The sequence below is a fragment of the Melozone crissalis genome, unplaced genomic scaffold (assembly GCF_028551555.1).
Source record: "Melozone crissalis strain CALT ecotype California unplaced genomic scaffold, PUWL_Pcris_2 ptg000018l_1, whole genome shotgun sequence".
In the NCBI taxonomy this organism is placed as follows: domain Eukaryota; kingdom Metazoa; phylum Chordata; class Aves; order Passeriformes; family Passerellidae; genus Melozone; species Melozone crissalis.
The window spans coordinates 4,409,542-4,429,364 of NW_026535796.1; the positions used below are offsets into that span (position 1 = coordinate 4,409,542).

General features: G+C 51.3%; 2 protein-coding genes across 3 annotated transcripts in view; both read left to right on the plus strand.

Annotated features, from left to right (window-relative positions):
* The window catches only part of BAHD1 (bromo adjacent homology domain containing 1), a 35,712-nt gene extending 30,214 nt beyond the window's left edge, over positions 1-5,498 (plus strand). Inside the window, exon 7 of one of the 2 annotated variants that reach the window (XM_054276135.1) lies at positions 1,698-5,497. In XM_054276135.1, coding sequence (XP_054132110.1) covers positions 1,698-1,887 — 190 coding nt within the window. In that variant the 3' untranslated portion in view covers positions 1,888-5,497. Of the gene's footprint in view, positions 1-1,697 lie in introns of both variants that reach the window. The other variant, XM_054276134.1, reaches the window with a different exon arrangement.
* A 10,510-nt stretch (positions 5,499-16,008) lies between these two features.
* Positions 16,009-17,758, plus strand: CHST14 (carbohydrate sulfotransferase 14). Its single transcript, XM_054275956.1, has one exon. It carries the CDS (start codon positions 16,021-16,023, stop codon positions 16,990-16,992), a length of 972 nt encoding a protein of 323 aa, XP_054131931.1. The 5' UTR covers positions 16,009-16,020; the 3' UTR covers positions 16,993-17,758.
* Positions 17,759-19,823: the final 2,065 nt, after the last annotated feature.

Sequence of the window (19,823 nt, forward strand, 5' to 3'; positions counted from 1 at the left end):
CCTCCTTTTCTCCAGGCTGAGCCCCCCCTGCTTCCTCAGCTACTCCTGGTGCTCCAGACCCTTCCCCAGCCTCTTTGTGCTCCTCTCAAGGGACTCCCAGATATGGATGCTTGTATGACCACTGCATGTGGTTTCAAGGAAGACAGGAACAGGTGTACAGGAAAACATGGAACTTGGAGCTAAAATCTAACTGAGCTAGGAAGAGATCCTATGTACCCATCCCTTGTTGGATACAGGTGCCAGACTACCCAAAAACCTGCTGATACAAGTGCCAGTATTCATGCTGGACACCACATCCTGGGATTTTGGCAGCAGCACCCCTTGGAGCAGTGACTTGGGCTGTTATAGTTGGGCTCTTGCTGACTGAATTGCAGCTTTGTCAGTAGGAACTTCCCAGCATCCATATTCCAGCCTGCCATCCTGTGATGGGTACACAGGGCTGAAGGAAAATAGGGGTTGAATGGGCACAAACCCATAATGCAAACTAGTGCTTTAAATCTCAGTTCTGCTGGGTGCATCTTGTGGTCTGTGCAGCCCTGCCATGGAGGGGATGCCTGAAGCCTCCTCCTCAGCCTGCTCCTTGCCCAGGGCTCTGCTCTTGGAATTTCTAAAAACAAACTGGCGTACAAACTCTTTAGAAGTTGAATTTTGATCTTGCTTTTGAGAACACTTAAAAACCCCAAACAAACAAAAAACCCAACCTAACCCCAAGAATAACAAACCAAACAAAGCCAACCAAACAAAATCCCCCATCCCCAAGCTTTGGATCAAAGCAGTTCCTCTCCATTCTAACACCCCAGTCTTCTGGAACAGCTACTGGCAGGAATTCTTTCATGCTCTTCTGGGTCAGGTCACCTTTGAGAGATGTTCCCTGAAGGCATCCTGAATTCTTGTTTTCCTAAACATTGGTTCATAAGCATTTATTAGGGGCTAATTAGCAAAAATGAGGCCAAAGCATTAAAAACAAGGTTTTAAACCTTTTTTTATTTAAATTGCTATAGTGTTTGGTGCTGTACGATATCCACCAGTATGGAAATACAAACTTGTGTTGCTTTCTGCAGGAGTTCTCTTTGAACAAAGCTTTGTCCACATTCCTTCCCTTCCCCTGATCCCCCAGCAGCTGCAGTTGTGGCTCCCAGCAGGACACAGGCAGCAGGAGAGGGAATGAGTTCATGGTCCCCAGCACAGGAAGGACACGGACCTGTTGGAGCAAGTCCAGAGGAGGCCATCAGGTTGATCAGAAGGATGGAGCACCTCTCCTATGTGGAAAGGCTGAGAGAATAGGGATTGTTCATCCTGAAAAAGTTAAGGCTTTGGAGTGACCTAATTTCCCCTTCTAGTACCTCAAGGGAGCCTACAGGAAAAATGGAGAAAGACTGTTTACAAGGGCCTGGAGTGCCAGGACAAGGGGGAATGGCTTCACACTGCCGAAGGGCAGGGATAGATGGGATATTAGGAATAAATTCTTCCCTGTGAGGGTGGTGAGGTCCTGGCTCAGAAGCTCTGGCTGGCCCATCCCTGGCAGGGCCCAAAACCAGGTTGGATGGGACTTGGAGCAACCTGGACTAGTGGAAGGTGTAACCTAGTGAAAGGTTCCTGCCCTTGGCAGGGGTGGGACTGGATGAGCCTTAATGTCCCTTCCAACCCAAAGCATTCCAGGATCCTCTGATAACTCTTCCAATGTGATTGCCCTGCAGATTTTGTGCCTTGGCAAAGCGTCGAGTCGAAGGGATCCCGGGCAGGAAAACCATCATGGTTCCTCCCTCGGAGGAGTATTCCACCCCTCTGCACCGCAAGGTGCCCGAGGACACGGACCCCGAGCTGGTTTTCCTCTGTCGTCACGTCTACGACTTCAGGCACGGGCGCATCCTGAAGAACCCGCAGTAGCGCAACCGTGGCTCGGAGCGGGCGGCACCGAGTGCCCGCCGTGGCCTGGGACACCTGTGCACTGTCACCCACCTCATGCTGCTGCAGGTGGGAGCGCCCAGCGCTCCGCCTTGGGACTGGGAGCGTGCGAGGAGCGGAGCCCCTGGAGGGGGAGGCAGCAGCTGAAAGCACAGCACTTCATTAAAAGCATAAATGAAAATATATACGTAAAAAAAAAAATAAATATATGTATATAGATATAGGGATTTGCATAAGTAAATCTATATCTATATATGTATGCAGAGCTGCATCTATTGGGAGGGTTTGCAGGGGATAAAAGCCAGGAAGCAGTGCAGAGGCATGGCTGGGGCAACGGCACCAAGGTGCAGGAGGGATGTGTCAGTGCAGCGTTTGTGGAGTCTGGCTGGGTCACTTGGGGCTTTTCAGGCCCTGAACTGAGCCCAGTTCTTGGCAGAGCACAGGAGAGTCTCCTTGGTTCCACAGGACAGACTCTGAGGATTCCCATGGTGAGAGCTTCAAAATGCAGCTTGGGGAGCTGCCTGGGTGCAGAGTGGCCTTGTGTCATGCTTGGATAGGTGTTGCTGCACCAGGGGAAGAGGTGACCCCTGTTCTCCCCTGTCTTTTCCCTCACCTCACCACCTAGACTGGGGCTTGGAGCCTGTTCCATGGTGGAGCAGAGGGAGCTGGCAAGGTGGCAGGTGTCACACTGCAGTGTAGGGCTAGAGCTGGTCCTGTCCCAGGTGTCCTGACTGAGCCCACAGGATTTTATGTCCCATTCCCAAGGCCCAGCACTCACCGGCACTCATCGCTTGGAAGCTTGGAGCTCACCAAGTGGTCTCTGATGGGGAGAACCATGTTTCCTCTTCTCTTCTGAGTGTTGCTCTTCCTCTGATGGCTCAGGGGGCCCTGGATTTTCTCTTTCTTCCCAGTTTGTTTCCTGTAATGTCGTTTACAGACCCTGCTTGTCCCCATGTGTCTGCAGTGGGAAGAAGCCAGAGGGGGAAGTGGCAAACCTTTTGCTTGTGTGTTTTTGGCTTTTTAAAATTCCTTCCCCATGTGAGTGTCCTGATCCTGGGAGTGCTGTTGAAGTCGTCAGCAGCCTCTCCCCCTCCAAACTCATCCCAGTGTCTGAGCAAGCTCACCAAAGTGGCTTTGTGGCTCCTGAAAGGACCTGAGCATCGGGAAAGGTTCGCATGGACCGTGTGAGCCCGCAGGTCCTGCCTCTTGCCTTACCTGTACAGATCCCAGACAGACCTTAGATCCCAGACAGACCTTAGCTTATCTCAACGCTAACTTGGAGTTAATCCCAAAGCAAACCAAAGGACAGCGTCACATCCTGGGGCGTCACTGCACCAGGCTGGGAGCCCAGCCCGAGATTGCACTAACTTACAGCAGAACTGACCCCGTGCCACCCACCTTCCTGCTGGCTGGAGCTGCTCACTGAATCGAGGGATCTGCGTTTTCCCAGTCTTTTGGGGCTTCTGAACTTGTGTTCCATGGTGGAAGTGTCCATTCTGCTTTAATGTCCTGTCAGTGGAAGCAGCATTCCTTGTACTCCCTGAGGACACAGGGCTTGTCACCTTGCTCCAGTGGCCACACACCTGCCTGGCCTGGAGAGAAAGCCCATGGCATCCAGTTCCTTCCATGGAATAGTTCAGGCATGCAGGAGTTCTCCAGAGATTTGCTCTACATACCAAAGAGGGGAACGTGTCTGGAGGCGATGGCTGGAGGGGATGACAAGGTCTGGCACCTGCCACAGCAGGCAGGCATCTCCCTGCAGCTGGTGGGTGATTCCTGCTGGAAAATTCCTGTTTATTCCCACCTGCATAGCCCAGGGAGAACACCCAGCTCCAAGAAGGGGGATCCCAGGTGTGCAAGCAAGAATTGTCAGGTGAAGCATCTTCTCTCACTTATACCTCAAGATACTGTTGGTGTCAAAGGGATTGCCCAGATCTCCCCTGAACAATTAGCTTTGCACTGGGGGTCTCTTGGAATGACGTGGTGGGGCTGCGTTGGGTTGGGAAGTGGTGGCACCGTGGGGACACTCGGATGAAGGGGTGCAAGGAGGCATTGGAGATTGCTCTCTGATGCTTCTGGGGGAGGATATGAAGTGGTTTTCCCCGGAGCAGGGAGGGAGGATGCTGGAGAAGTGGAGCTGCTCCTGCCCGTGACACGGAGGGAACGGCAGCTGCCCGGCTGTGGGGGGAGTGCAGCAGCTGCACCCCACAGTGAGTGGGAGGTGATGGGAAGCTCTAAATCCACGTGTTTGGTTTCATGGGGACTCCTTTGTCCCTGAACCTGAAGCAGGAGAGCTGCTGTGGCCATTTCTCCCTGGCAGTGCTTTGGACACGGAATGCTGCAGGACCCACCAGCCAGGTGAGCTGAGCACTGCTGCAGCTGGGCCCAGGTGTGAGACCCAGCCTTGGAAACACAGTAACTCACTGAAATTCCTCCTCCTGCCCCATCTCCCCCTGCTCCCACCTTGTTCTGGCTCCTCTCCAGGTAGCAGGGAAGTTATCCTTGCCCTGGGTCCATAACAGGCTCCGGTCAAGCTCTGGAGAGGACAAACCTGAACTCTTCTCATGTTGAATCTGCTTCAGGCCATGAACATTGAGGTTCACGTGGTTGCTGATGCTGTTGTGCAAACAGCATGTAAATGAACTGAAATGTCTTATCCCTAATGAAAAGATTTCCTGCTTTTTTAATCTATTAGATATGGAAATATTTTTTGAAACTGAAAAATGCAGTCGGTAGAATTTAAATTGAAGCGTAATACATGTAAAATATATTTTAGTTGATAATTTTGTAAAATGCACTTTTTTGTGTCTCTTCCCTGGTTTCCCAGATCTGTATTTCATTGTTTACAGATGGAATGAGAACATTCCCTATTCCCTCCTTCTGTGAGAAAGATATATTAGAAGTAATTCTTAAAAAATAAATTTGAAAAATTGTATTGATTTAGAAAACAAACCAGTGCTGGACTGTTCTTCCCATTCCTGCATGAACTTCCAGCCTAGAGTTGGTGGTTGCAGGAGTTAGGATTGCTTGGGATCAGATGTGGGTGCTCATGGTTGTGGGATGAGCAATTTGTTGGGTTTTCCATGGAAATAGAGCAAGTGGCAGCAGGATAGGCAGGGATTGACTGACTTTTCTCCAGTCTGATCTTGACAGCCACTGTCAGTGGAGTATTTGAGTCTCTGCTGTCCAAGCAGGGCAGGTAGTGGTGACAGATCTGGTTTCAGCTAGGCTTTAGGAGCCCTGAAGGAAGCATTTGGGAATGTTCCTTTGGAAAAGTGTCTCGCTTGGAATGCTCTCTCCACCAGCTCCTGCCATCTGAGTGTCACAGCCCCGTGGCACCAAGCACCACATGCACCCTGAGGACAGGTCCAATTAGCTGAGCCATCTACGCAGACATCCCAAGGGGCCAGAAGGATTCCAAGTGGGAGAAGAGCAGACAGGAGTCAAATAACCTGCTTGAGGAGCAGTGAGGAGCAGGATCATGGGATTGGGAGTACCTGGTGGGAGTGTCTGCAGCCACATGCAGCTGAGAGCTGTTCAGGGGTGCTCCCAGCCAGCCACAGAGCTTGGGGGTGCAAGGCTGAAGGCACAGGCATGTGCAGGGGCTTTGCAGGGGCTCCTGCACACTCATCCTCAGGGGGAGCAGCTCCCATGGCCCTGGGTGGTGACACAGCCACTCCCACACATCCTGAGCTGTGGCTCCTCTGGAGCTGTCCCAGGCTTTTCCTTGACTTTCATGCTTTCCATTCCATGTTGAGATGTTCTGCTGCTTCCTGGGCCAATGGCTCTTGCAACCTGGGGAGGGAGGGGCTGAGTTCTGGGAGCAAAATGGGCAGAAGGAAAGAGTAATGTCTGACATGGAATTAGCTCCTAATTTCAGAGAAGGGAGCAAGGGGCACGTGTGGCTTGTGGCCTCAATGCACATTAGCTGGGCATGGCAGAACTGCATCCATAGCCCTTGGATAATCCATTGGACCCCAGCTGCATCTTTTGAAAATTTGCAGTATCTTTGACTTCCAGGTCACCTTGCGCAGGAGATTCTGAGATGGTCCTGTTGGATGAGCCGGGGCTGCTCAGTCCCTGTTCCCCTGCAGCCCTGCTGGCACCACACCTGTTCTTAAATTCCTGATTAAATTTCTTCCTAGCATTAGGAATTTTGCTAGAGGATCCTTGACTTTTCCTTCTTGCTCCCAGCCTTGTCAGCACGGTTTCTCTCAGGGAGCTGCCAGAAGCACAGACCTGGAGAAGCAGATCAAACCAGGAGAATTCCTGAAAAAGGAAACCACAGTGATGGAGTGAATTCATTTGGGAATTTTCCTCCCAAGGGGAGGAAGGAGCTCATCCAGGGACATGTAAATTTGTGAGCTGCTGTGGGATTACTGAGCATGATATTCCCAACCCCATGGCCTGGGATTTCTGCTGAAGAACCAATTTTGGATTTAATGTGACGTGGTTCCTGGGAGCCATCAGTGATGTGGGAGCCAGAAGTGGAACAGAAACCTGCCCCGTGTGCGTGACCCACGGCCGCCTCTCGTGCTTATCCAGGCATCGATGCTCCCTCAGAGAGGTCCTTTGGAAAGACACCCAAGAAGAAGCTTTTCCATCCCCTCTCCTCCTGCGTGGTGAGCTGTCACCAGAAGGATAATCTGTGGCGGGCTGAAAAGTTGGGATTAATGTCAAACAAAATTGGATTTACTGTTGAAATCTGCTACCCGAGGGAGGCACGTGGAGCCCTATCCGGCTCTCCTGGATCTGACATTCAGCAAACTGCTCTTGTGTCATGACTGACGCTGCCAGGACTGTTCTGCTGCCACTGTGGCAGAGTCCTGTTGGCCACAGGTTGTCCTTGGAGTCCCCCATGCGTCAGGAACGCGTGGGCTCACCGGCTGGAAAGCTGAGGTGTGTGGCCATTGGAATCCTGCCCGGCTTTGGCCAGCTGGGCATCCCCTGGCAGGTTCTGATGTCCAGCAGTGGTTCAGGTACCTGGCAGAACCAACCTGCTGTGTCCCATTTCCCTCATTTCCGTGTGTGGTGTCTGAAGGTGACAGAGCCTTGTGGCAATTGCCGGGAGAAGGAGGCACTTGGGGTGCTGGGAAGGAGCTGTTTGGGCTATGGGCACTTCCGGAGGCTTTGGATGAGGTTTGGGCGCCAGGATGAGCATGCTGAGAGGGTGAGAGCTGCTGACCTTTGGGAATCAATTCTTTGAGAAGCACAGCAGTGTCCTGCAGATTCAGGGATGCTGGTGTGGCTCTTTGTTCTGCTTTGGAGCAGCTCTTTTTTCCAGGGAAAGTGCCAGCTGGTCTCCTGCTGCTGCTGTGGGGCCCTTCCTGGGGTTTCCTCACCTCACTCCCTACATGTCCCAGCCAAGCAGATCCAGAGCAGCATCCAGGACTGGCTGAAGTGTCTTCCCACCTGGAGTGAAAGCCACGAGCTCCTGCTTGCGTTTAACTGGGCTTTAATGCTGCTGATTATAATTGGCTGTGATTGTGCCAAAATCCCTGCAAGCCAAGAGACAGGAGCAGTTGGGACTGTCACATGAACGTGACAGAGTGCTCCAGCTCTGTCCCTGCCCATGGAGGAGCTGTGCAGGGAGTGGGATTTGTCCCATCACTGGTGGCAGGAGCAGCCCTGGCAGGGTTGGTGCCACACAGGGAAAAGGGATACACATCCCCTTAACCTGGTGGCTCCAGAGACCTGAGTGTGGGCAATTTTTTGTTTTACTGTGCCCTTCTCACCCCGTCCATGTGGGATAAACACTTGGCTCAGTGAGCTGGGGGCTTGAGGGGAGATAATGGATAACTGCTTGCTAGTCCCTGCATGCCAGCATTGGCTCTTGCTGCTCTGTGCTGCTCCAAATGCTGCAGTGGCAGCACAGGGAGCCCCCAGCTCCGTTGGCACAGACTCCATCCATGGGAAAGCAGCCGCAGCCTCGCAGAGCCACTCTTGGAATGGCTCCTGCACTGCCTGTGTCACTCAAAGCTGAATTAAAATGAGCTTGAGCTTTTCGTGTTCTTCTCCAGCTGCTGCTCCTGCCATGGCTGCATTCCTGTGCCCAAAACCTCAGGGTCCTGGAGCAGCAGTGTGGGGAACCATTTTTCTGGAAATGTCAAGCTGAGCACTCCTGGAGGCTCTTTCCTGTGATAAAGCCCTTGGCGGAAAGGTAATTCCTATGTGGCTCTTGGGAAGGGAACTGTGCTGAGGGGTCACATGGGGACTGGCCAGGACTCTACTGCTTGAGCTTCCTACAAAACCCCAAAATCTAGCTAAATCACCCCTTTATATGTGAATTTTCCTTAAATTCCAAATGCCAGCCTGGAAAACATGTTGAGAGCTCTGCAGGGCCACTGGGAGTGGCACTGGGCAATGCGAGAGACTGAGGCCAAAAGCAGGAAGAAAAGGAAAACAACAAGCCCAAGAATCAGGGGAGCAGAGGAGGAACCAGGTGAGCACTGCCAGGTGTGCTGGGAAAGGCATCCAGCCTCCATCCATGTGTTCCATATGGGGTGGGACTCACCGAGGCAGTGGGAAGTTGCAGCACAGCACTCAGTGCCGGCCTCAGGGTTGTAATTAATAGTGGGAGATGCTGATTAATAATTGGAGGTGGTAAAAGGGGATACCTGGGCTGGGATGAAGGCGAGGGGCTGGCACGGAGCGAGGGGTCTCTGGGAGCACGGCGTTGCCATAGGAATCCAACAGCTTCTCCGTCAGAGCCTCCAGCGAGAGCAGTTAATCCATTTTTAAGAGGAAAGGATATTTAATAAAGGGAACCATTTAAACTGGATTTACAAGGCACACTGAATGGAGGCCCCATTTATTCCGTGACTTCATATTTAATTTTAATATCTCAATAAACCCCTCCAGAGTGTTCTGCACAAACAAGCCAGAGCCAGAGTGGTTCAACCGCCCAGTGATTCTTAAAAGCAAATCAATTTAACAGGGCTGGAAAAAACCTGCCTCTCCAGGAATATTCTTCCTCTCTCAGAAGGAGCACCGGAATAGCTGCATTAGAAAACAACAAACAGGCTCTTCTGATGGAGAGGGATTTTTGAAAGGATATGGTGCAAAGCGGGATTGGGAGCCCCCACGGCGAGCCAGGTTGTTGGGAATTTGCTTTGTTGCTCTGTTTTCTCTGCACTCATAAATAATGTAATTAATAATCATATAACTTCATCAATAATCCAGTTTTTTCTGTAGCCGTGCTGGCTGCTATTCCCGTGCTGCTGCCTGAGCAGGGATGCAGGGACTGTAAAAGTCCATACAAGAGCTGGGTTAGGGACAATGGCACCTGGCAGCATGTAGCACTCCATAAGTGAGAAAAGGACAGGAAAGCAGCCAGATTTCCCACGAGGAAGCAGTTTGTGGCTGTTCCCAGAGCGTTTCTGCTTCCCACACTGGGAATGTCGTGGTTTTGGAGGAATCAAGTTCTCTGGGAAGAGCTGGTGAGAAAACTGCCTTCACCCTCTGCAACAGGTAAACTCTCCTGCTCCTCCTGCACCTGGCTCAGGGCACAGAGCAAATTGCCTGGCTTTCCTCTGTCCCTGGAGCATCTCATTTTTATTTCTTTTTACTATGTAGAGACTGTGCTGCACAAAGCTGGCTCTGACTTCTCCATCTTTTGGGTGGTCCCTGAACCCAGATGTAAGGAGTAGAGCAGGTGCCCCTGGCCACCACATCCCAGGCAGCCTGTGCAGTGGTTTGTGCTCTCAGAACACACAATGTTCCCTCACCTCCACTTAATCCCTTTTTCCCCCTCTTTTTCCTTCCACACAAATGACCTCCCTAGCAGGAAACAGCATCCTCTGCTGCCCTGGGTCACGGAGATGGATTTCTCAAGGAGCAGACTCTGAACTGCTCAGAGTGAGGGTAATTTAGCAATCAGATGTTTCTCCCTGTCCCAGGCTGGGGGATGTTTCTCCTATCACAGCCAAAGATCCACGAGTGGGATTGGATTCGTAGCACATCAGATAATTAGTCTATAAAAAGGGAATTACATGGCGTGTTAACGAGCACGGTTGAGTTTTGTTCTCGCCTCCCTGGGAGATGAAGGCTGAGACTCCCCAGGGAATTGCTTTCCTCAGGGGACCTCCCTGTCTCAGGAATGTGATGTCCCAAGAGCAGCCCCACAGGTTCATGGGGGTCTGGAAACCAGGATCCAGGCAGGCAGCAGTCTCCCATTTCCAGGGGCAGACCCCTTGCTCCCAACCCATTTTTTTCCTAATATTTGAGCAAGTTGTCTTGCAATTTAACTTTCCCAATTAGTTTTCTTCTAAAATCTGGAAATAATGCAACTTTTTTTTTTTTTTTTAATTGGTAGAGAGAGGGAAAAAAAACTATTTTTATCACTCTTTAACAGAAAGCCTCAGTCTTCTGTGGTCCAGAGCAAGAGGAGGCACAAATGGACTGATTTATTTCATTCTTCCTGATGTTTATTTTAAATTAATCCTGTTGGGACAGATATCAGGCCAGAATTCTTGCTGGAGTCACTTATCTTCTTTGATCTAATTAACAATGGCTCATGTTTTATAATAACTCATTTTTCTAATAATTAATTTTTCATGAGTGATGGGATTCACTTACTCTTTGCTCTTTGCCTTCCCCTAGATCCTGTGTTTCCTCCCTCATTTTTCTTCCTTTCATTTTCCAAACCACCTCCATGCTGATACATTTCGGGCTTGAAAACACTGGAAATAACTTTCCAAATATGCTGCATTTAGAGAAAATTTCAGATTAATTCTACATGTTTATTCATTAAAAGCACCAGTAAGATCCTGCTGTGCACACACAAGGAGTTTAACATGGAAAAGCAAATTGAGTGTGTACATAAATGTGTGTCAGTAATAATAAAATAGGAATGATGCTGCTGTGATTCATTGACCCAGGATTTCCGACTGGAATTTACAGTGGGCTTGATGATAAACCCTCAGACTTTCCTTGGGAAGTGCCCCTGGAATACTCAGGAAAATGCTTTTAGGGATTACACAGCAATTTAAATAACATGCTGCCTAGGATGGCCTGAAGGCACAAACCTCGCGTTCCTATAAAATTCAGGTTACAAATGGAAAACCTTATCAAGAAGAATAAGAAACAGACCAGAATGTTGAGAAGTTTTCTGCAGTACCACAGCTGAAGATTGCACCTGATGATCTTGGAGGTGTTTTCCAAATTCTGGGATTCTGCGAGTCAGCCAGCCTGGACTCCACACAGATGGCATCATTCCTCCGATGTCTGACTGTCCCCTCCAGGATAAATTTGTCCGTGTTTCCGTTCAGCTTATCCCCAAAACTTCCCAGCAGCCGTCCACCATCAGTCTCCAATATCCCAGTCAAATACTTTCCCTGGGGCAAAGCACGTCCTTCACAGGCCGTTATCACTCCTAGCACATGGAAGGATGTTACAGACCTAAACAGGCTTCAGTCAAATGGGTCCTTATCGGTCCCATTGCCTTGGGGACAATGATTGCTGGTGTCAGGGATGCGATGCTGCCGGTTTTGGAGGTGTTGGAGCAGATTCAGTCCTCGTCCTGCTGCCTGAGAAACCACAGAAGCATTAATTGCCTACAAATTCCAGCAGGAACTTCACACACACAGAGTCACGACTTCATTACAGCCCCGCAGGAGCCGCCTGGGAGCCTCGGGAAACTCCGTGTAAAGAGCAGCAGATAGACCTGGAATGAGTTAAGAGACTCGGAGACTCTCCTGCGACGCGGGTTTGGGAGCTGTGATGGATTTAATGTGTGTTTGTACGGAGCGCTCGTGGTAAAACCCCGCTGGCTGCGACTCCGGGGTGTGTGTGTGTGTCTGTGTGTGTGTGTGTCTGTGTGTGTGTGCGTGTGTGTGTGCGTGTGCGTGTGCGTGCATGTGTGTGTTTGTGTGTGCGTGTGTGTGTGTGTGCATCCAGCAGCCCTGGGCTCAGAGGGATCACGGATGGGTCAGCGGGAGGATAAAGGGTGCAACAAGGGAGCTGTGGTTATTACTGGCTTAAAATCGGATACACTCAGCCTGGCAGTGGGCTTTGCATGTCAGCCTGATTTTTGGGGGAGAAGATCTGGGAGAATTACTGGGCGAGCTCTGCCCGAGCCGCTGTCCCCGTTGTTGGGCTGGCGCCTGCGGCATTCCTGCCCTCGCTCGGACCTCCGGGGCGTGTGGCACCCGGGGGATGCGGGTCCGTGCGGTGCCTGGCAGCCCCCTGGCTGTGCCATCCATCCCCGGCCAGCGGGATGCCCTCCGGCTCGCTCCCTGCCTCCTCACCCCAAATCCAGAGGGGAAGGGCGAGCCGTGCCTGCTGCTCCTCCTGGCCCCAAGGAGCTGGACCTCCCGGGATGGCTCCGTTGGGAGCGATTCCACAGTGCCCAGCGGAGCAGGGAAAGCAGAACGGAGCCCAGCGTGAGGAACTGAGTGAGGATCTGAGCTCAGAGCAAGGTCTTTGCAAGTCCAGCCAACTGCATATCGATGAATTTAGAAGCAGATACGTCAACACAAAGTTTTCCTTGAAAACAGTGATTCTTGTGTTTGACCATCTCCTTGGAATTACTCAGTGTATTCATCCAGAGAGTTTCACTTTGTTTAAAAAGGCTTTTTCCCCAGAGATAAGAAACTCTGCCTCGGTAGTGAGCTGATTGTGGAGCGGCTTCTGTGCTTATCCCCTTGGATAAGAGGCTTTATTATACCAAATTACGGGATAATCTCTGGACACGCAGACACAGCATCAGATCTCTCCTCCTTTGCTTGTTTTACTTTTTGATCCAGAGCTGCTCAAACCAATCCAGGGGGTCTCCTCTGATAGGAATCACCGTCCTGTTTCTTTTCTGGGAAGATGGCATCGGCCCAAACTGATGTTTTTTCAATAAACCTTCTTTCTCTTGCTCAGCTTTTCCAGAGGCCTCACCCGTTTGTCCTTTTTGTGGTTCTTCAGACCAAAATAAATATCTGATCTCACCCCAAAGGCCAGCAGAGCCTTGGCAGGGCATTTGTGATGACATCAGTGTCCAGCCTTACTCCAAGCTGGAAGGACAGGGGTGTCCCTCAGTCTTTCTCTCCAGCCCCTCTGGGAACTGGGCTTTTCCTTGTCACACTGACACATATTCCTGATTTCTGGCAGCCAAGGTGAGTTCTACAGCCTTCCTTAAACTTGTGTGTGCATAAATGCTGCTGGCTCAGTATAAGGTGGTTGATATTATAATGTAATATTATAATAATAATAATGTATTTTAATGTTGTTTTTCTGCTCCTGTGAGTAAACAGTGAGGAAAAGGCCCAGAGATTTACTGCTCCTGTTACCCAGGGTGGAGGCTGTGGTGCTCTTAAGGTGAGTATTGGGGTTTGGAGGCATTTTGAAGAGGGCTGGGAAGTACAAAAATCTTTTTATACCTGTAAGTGGGAATTTTAGGGATGAGGCTGCTGCTCCAGCCCCTGGTAGCAGATCACACAGAGGCCTGGCAGAGCATTTCCCTGGGAAGGGCTGTGTGGGTTTCCCTTCTCCCACAGAATGGAGAACCAAACCCTTCCATCATTGCGGTGTGTTGTATAAACTTGTAGGCAAACCACAGCAGCCTGAAGCTGGGTTTCCTCGGTGACATTTTATTTGCTAAATGTGCTTTTTCTGAAGGAATGGATCTGTCTGGGAAATATATTCCCATAGTTTTGCACATTCTGAACGTGAGGTGGCTTTTAACTGCTTTGGAAATCAAATTAGTGCTCACTCTGGGTGTTAATTAGGCACACTGAGTGTAACCACAAATAATTTCCCCTAGTGACACAGGGTTTAGCCCTGCAAACCAGCCCCTGAACCCTGTATTTGCTTGGCTGTGCTGTTCCTGTAGAGACTCTGCATCCCACCCCATGCCTTTGCTCTTCAGACCAGGCCTTAAATCCAGGTTCCCTTTGGAAAAGCCCCTCTGACCTCGTGGGCAGTTTCCTGTTTCTCTGCATTTCCAGAAGCAGTGGGCTATCCTGTATAACTGCTCCTGACCTAGAGATATTAGTGGGGAATAGGAACAAAAAGGCAGTGCCAGACTAACACGCCTTCGAAGAAATAAAAATTCCCCTTGGCTGCTTTGGAGTTTGCTGCAATCAGGCTTTTTCCCCAGGAGGAGGGATTGATTTTTGTCTCAGTGACACGGATTATATATGTTGGCACGGTTTCAGTTTGGGCTGGTGTTGAGATCGGATCAGGACCTGCCCTCTGAAATGAGAGCAGGAATCTGATAACGCTTCGTGTGTGCAGCTTTGCTGGTGGCAGGTCGGATATCGGTCTCTTCCTAGAGCTAATGCTGTATTTACATCCAAATAAAACTGGGAAATGTGCAATAATCTAGCTGCAGGCTCTCACGCTGCGCTCCAAGTGCTTTGTCTGCCTTGGCTGACAAAATGCTCTTGGCTCCTGATCAAAGGAAAGTAAGTGGAAGCTGGTTTTCTCTTGATGTTAAGAAAGCTCCTGACAGAGAGTCCCTGCAAGGCTGGTTAAGAGCCCAGGCCCCGTGGTAGGCTAGGAAAACTCATTGAAGGAAACTGCGGAGAACAATGGCAGTGTGGGATGACTTGGGAAAGGGCTGTGTGAGGAAATGGCATCCTGATGGCTGGGTTAGTGCCGCGGGCAGCCAGGGATGGCCTGGAGCAGCAGGTGAGCGGCTGGGCTCATTCACAGAGGTGCTCTGGGGGAAATGCCTGCCGAGAGTTGGGAAATCCCTCCCTCTGGCTGTCGGTGTGCCACAGCCTCCTGGCTCAGCACAGAGCCAGTGTCCGCCCCTCCTCCAGGGGCTAAACCTGTGCGGGAATTACAGAATTCTGGAACTCCTTAAAGTGGAACACAATGCCTCATTATGGATAGTTTGGCCTGGTATTATAAAAGCCATCCATTATCACAGCACAGGGCCACGGAAGCACTGGGATGTGAACTGTGCTGCCAGCAGCACCCAGCACCTCGGAGCAAACCTGGTGCGCTGTTTGAAATGACACTTCGGTGTATTCTGGGATGAGAGCAGTGCGAGTGTTGCTCAGGCCTGACTGACATCCCAATATGCCGAGGTGCTGGTGGAGGGATGGCTCTGGACTCGCTCCAGAGGGGTGATCAGTGGGAATGAGTGCTCTGAGGAGCAGCCGAGGGAGCTGGGGAGCTCAGCCTGGAGAAAAGGAGGCTGAGGGGGACGTTCTCGCTCTCTACAGCTCCCTGACAGAAAGGTACAGCCAGGTGGGGGTCAGGCTCTGCTCACAGGGAACAAGGGACAGTACAGGAAATTACCACAAGTTGCACCAGGGGACGGTAAGGCTGGACATCAGGTGGAAATTTTTTTTCGTGTAAAGGGATGTTGGTGCTGGAAGGGGCTGCCCAGGGAAGTGGTGGAGTCCCCAAACCTGCAGGTGTTCAAGGAAGGACTGGACATGGCACTCAGTGCTCTGGGCTGGGTGAGAATCAGTCACAGGTTGGACTCAGTGGTCTGCAGGGTCTTTTCCAACCTGATGATTCTGTGATTCAGTGATTAGAGAGCTGGAGCAGCTTTGCTCTGGAGACAGGCTGGGATGTTCAGCCTGGAGAAAACTCTAGGGTGACTTTAGAGCCTTTTCCAGTGCCTAAAGGGCTCCAAGAAAGGTGGGGAGGGACAAAGAGGAACGGCTTCCCACTGCCAGAGGGCAGAGTTAGGTGGGAGATTGGGAAGAAGCTCTTCCCTGGGGAGGGTGCCGAGGCCCTGGCACAGGGTGCCCAGAGAAGCTGTGGCTGCCCCTGGATCCCTGGAAGTGTCCAAGGCCAGGCTTGGAGCACCCGGGGCGGGTGGAAGGTGTCGCTGCCCACGGCACGGGTGGCACTGGACGTGCCCTGCGGTCCGCTGCAGTCCCGCTACTCGGTCACCCCGTGACTCCGCCGTCCCTGCCGCAGGGCCCCGGCCGGGGCGGGCTCAGTGCGGGGCGGTCCCGCCGCCTCTTCCGCCCCGCGCCGTCACCGCGCCCGCCCCGCCCCGCCGAGCCCGGCTCCCCCCGTAGCCCCGGCCGAGCCGGCCCGGCCCAGGAGCTCCCGGCCATGCAGCCCCGCGGCCCCGGCCCCGCCGAGCCCCGCCGGGCGGTCCCGCCGGGCCGCAGCCGGGCGCGCTCCCGGGGCGCGGCGGGCGCGGCGCTCCTGCCCTCCATGCTGATGTTCGGCGTCATCCTGGCCTCCAGCGGGCTCCTCCTCATGATCGAGCGCGGCATCCTCGCCCAGGTCGGGCCGCCGCCGCTGCACCCGCCCGCGGGGCCGTCGCGGCGGGACGGGTGGGATTCGGCGGCGGAGCTGGAGCTGGAGGTGCTGCGGGACACGCGGAACCGCACGATCCGCGCCCTGTGCGGGCAGCGCTCCATGCCCCGCAGCGTCTGGGAGCTGCCGCCCGGGCAGCGGCACACGGTGCTCCGGCACCTCCTGGTCAGCGACAAGTACCGCTTCCTCTACTGCTACGTGCCCAAGGTGGCCTGCTCCAACTGGAAGCGCATCCTCAAGGTGCTGGACGGGGCTCTGGAGAGCGTGGACGTGCAGGGGAAGATGGACCACAAGAGCGACCTGGTGTTCCTGGGCGACATGAAGCCGGAGGAGATCAGCTACCGCCTGAAGCACTACTACAAGTTCATCTTCGTGCGGAACCCGATGGAGAGGCTGCTCTCGGCCTACCGCAACAAATTCGGGGAGATCAAGGAGTACCAGCAGAAGTACGGCGTGGAGATCGTCCGGCGCTACCGGAAGAACGGGGGGAACTCGGCCGGCGACGACGTGTCCTTCTCCGAGTTCCTGCAGTACCTGCTGGACGAGGACGTGGAGCGCATGAACGAGCACTGGATGCCCATCTACAACCTGTGCCAGCCCTGCGCCGTCAGGTACGACTTCATCGGCTCCTACGAGCGGCTGCACGCCGACGCCAGCCACGTGCTGGAGCACATCCAGTCGCCGTCGTTCGTGCGCTTCCCGGAGCGCCAGGCCTGGTACAAGCCCGTCACGGCCGAGACGCTGCACTACTACCTGTGCAACACCCAGCGCCGCCTCATCAGAGAGCTCCTCCCCAAATACATCCTGGACTTCTCCCTCTTCGTGTACCCCCTGCCCAACATCACCAGCGAGTTCTGCAGGCACTGAGCGGTTCCCGTCGAGAGACGGCGGGAATTCTGCCTCGGCCACAAGGATTTGCCTGCACGGCCCTTGGTGCTGTGTGAAGCACCCTCCTCTATGCATTATTTCCTGATTTTATACTTTGCAAGCACTGTTTGTATGAAATACTCTCTACTGCCTTCACTACTTAGGATCCTTTTTGTACCTCTCTGACTTTCCCATGTACATACGCCACTGGCTCGAGTGCAGTGGCTTTTGTATCTCTATTTTGCTCTAAATCCTTTTTTTATGCCACAACGTGGAGAATTCCTGTAAGAAATCTGAGAAATTTATATATTTTAAGTATTTTTGTTCCTTTTTGGGTTTTGTACTAAACATTGGTTGAATTGAGATAATAACGTGGCACTTGATGCACTAAAAATCAGTGGTGTTAAACCAGTTCTGGGTGGGGTTTGGGTATAAGTAGGGAAAAAAAGTAAACCAGGCCCCATTTGTTCTTTATTTTTTCATTGTAGATGGTACTTAAATGAGGCTGGTCATTTTTTCTGTGTCAGTAGCATCTCTGGTCTTTATTTTTATTATTATTATTATTTACCATTGAAATATAATGAGAGTTAGGATAATACCCCTTTTTTGGGTGATTTTGGGAGTACAACTATTTACCCAACATCACGTGTCAGATGCAATATCAAGCCATCCCATTCTGCTCTTTTCTCTGAATTGAAGCAATACAGACTCGGGATAAGATCAAAGCCCATCCTGGTCCTTAGGATGGAAAACAAATCCCATGGGCCACGTGCCAGCTTTCAGCCTCGTGGGTCCCTGCATGGAAACCACTGTGGAAAAAGCCTTTCTCCGCCATGTTTGAAAAAAATGGCAATTTGTGGATTGATTTTTCCTCCTCTAATAGCTGTGCATATCCTTTTTATTGCTTTTCTATTTAATTGTGGCTCTGAAATCATAAAAGTTTGGGAGATAAGGCAGGATGATGTTCCTGGGAGGCTGTGTCCTCGTTTCTAATAAAGTTTTGATATGAATTAGCCTGTTAGTGCTTTTCCTTGGGATTGTTTGTGTCCTTGGGGAGGTCTCTGCCCCTCATGCTGAGCCACAACACAAAGGTGGGATGAATTGGTTGTTCCTGTCGTGATTAATTAATGTTTTAATTGCCAGAACAGCACCAACACATGGAGAAGGGATACATTGGAGCCCAACACATAACAGGACACAGGGAAATGGGATGAGAAGCAGCAAAATGGGCTCCTAATTGCTCTGGAGTTAGTACAAAGTGATTTTGGAGCTGGCGACTTCCTGGGATTCCTCTCTTAATTTTCTTTCCCCATTTTTAAGGTGTTTTTTTCAGGATTTTAACATTGTCTGAAAGAAGGGCATGGAGCCAGATCCAAGCCCCCTGTTGGGGTAAGTGGCCAAGGACAGTTTGGGCTGAGGGATTTTTACTTTTGCCGAGGGTGCCGTGGCTGGGTATGAGGGCAATTGCTGGAATATTCATGGATTTGAGCTCCTGGTCATGTTGTGAATCTGTGGGCACTGATCCCAGGCCAAAAATGGGTCAGAAATTGGCTTTTCTCTCTCTGTGCCCACTATGAAATCAGCAGCATTCCTGTCTGTCCCCAGGGGTTTTGGTGCCCAGTGCTGGAAGAACTGGAGATCTGTCCTCCAGCCAAAGGCACCAGATCTGGCTGGGAATCGGATTTTGGGTTGTAAAACAGATGCTGCTGAGGGGGGGTGGGCTGAGCTGTAATTAAACCTGACCTCCAGGTCTCCCTAACTAGGAGTAAGTTGGTGAGACTTTGCTATCTTTGCTTCTGGGAACATTTCCCGCTCGTTTGGCAATTTGGTTTTTAATTAAATGTTTATTTCTCAGTAGTTTTAAAGGTTTATGCTGCTTGTTTGTTTATCTGCTGCAGCTTCTGTTCTCTATATTAAATTTCTGTCTCTTGTCCCCTTAATCTAATTTACTGTGCACAGGATTTTGCTTTTCTCAGACTCTCTCTCTCCTTTTCTGAGCATCAATGATCACCCTTTTCTCTTGAAATAAGGCAAACAGGCTCCCACTCCTTGTACCTTCCCATGAAGAGGATTTTAATTCAGACAGAGCCTTGTAGCTTGGAAAGAAGTTTGTCTGCAGGTCAGCAAAAGTGAGAAATCTATCAGGTTTCCATTGTTTGGGCTTCTTTTTATCTGTGACCAATGGTACAATTATCCGTGGCAGCTTTGTACAAGTAGAGTGAAAAAAAAGCCAGCTCCCTCTGCAGCTGTATCATTTCTTTCCTTTGTCAGGTGTTTCTCCAGGGTGGAATAAATCAGGAGGAGATTCCAGAGCTGACAGCAGACGCCGGAGGTGAGAGGTGCTGAGCAGGATTCAGCCATCCCCTGGAGCACGGGGAAAGGGACGACAGCTGCAGGAGCAGGGAGGAAAACATGAAGTTATGAACTGGTTTGGATCTGCTCCAGGCTGGCCGCTCCTTTTCCCACCTTTCCATCCCTACACGTGCAGTTATCCCTCAGAATCCAAAGGGAATCTTTCCTCTTTTGAATTCTATTTTGTTAATCCTCAGTTCTGCACTGAGTGCTCCAAACTTCCCTGGTTTTGGCATCGGGGTTTGTCCCTGTTTTTTTCCTCGCTTGCTTATTCCAATCTTGTGCTGATAAATCTCATCCCTGACCCCACTGCTCTCATGTTTTCCCTTTAGAACCCTGTCCAGGGATGTGGAGACAGCCCAACAGTTTAATTCCACCTGATGACACAGAAATCTTCTGATTCCCTCTGAAGTACCACAGTGTTACTGTATTTTGTCATTAGTCACTTCTTCTCCTGCTCAGTTTTTGGAATTTGGAGC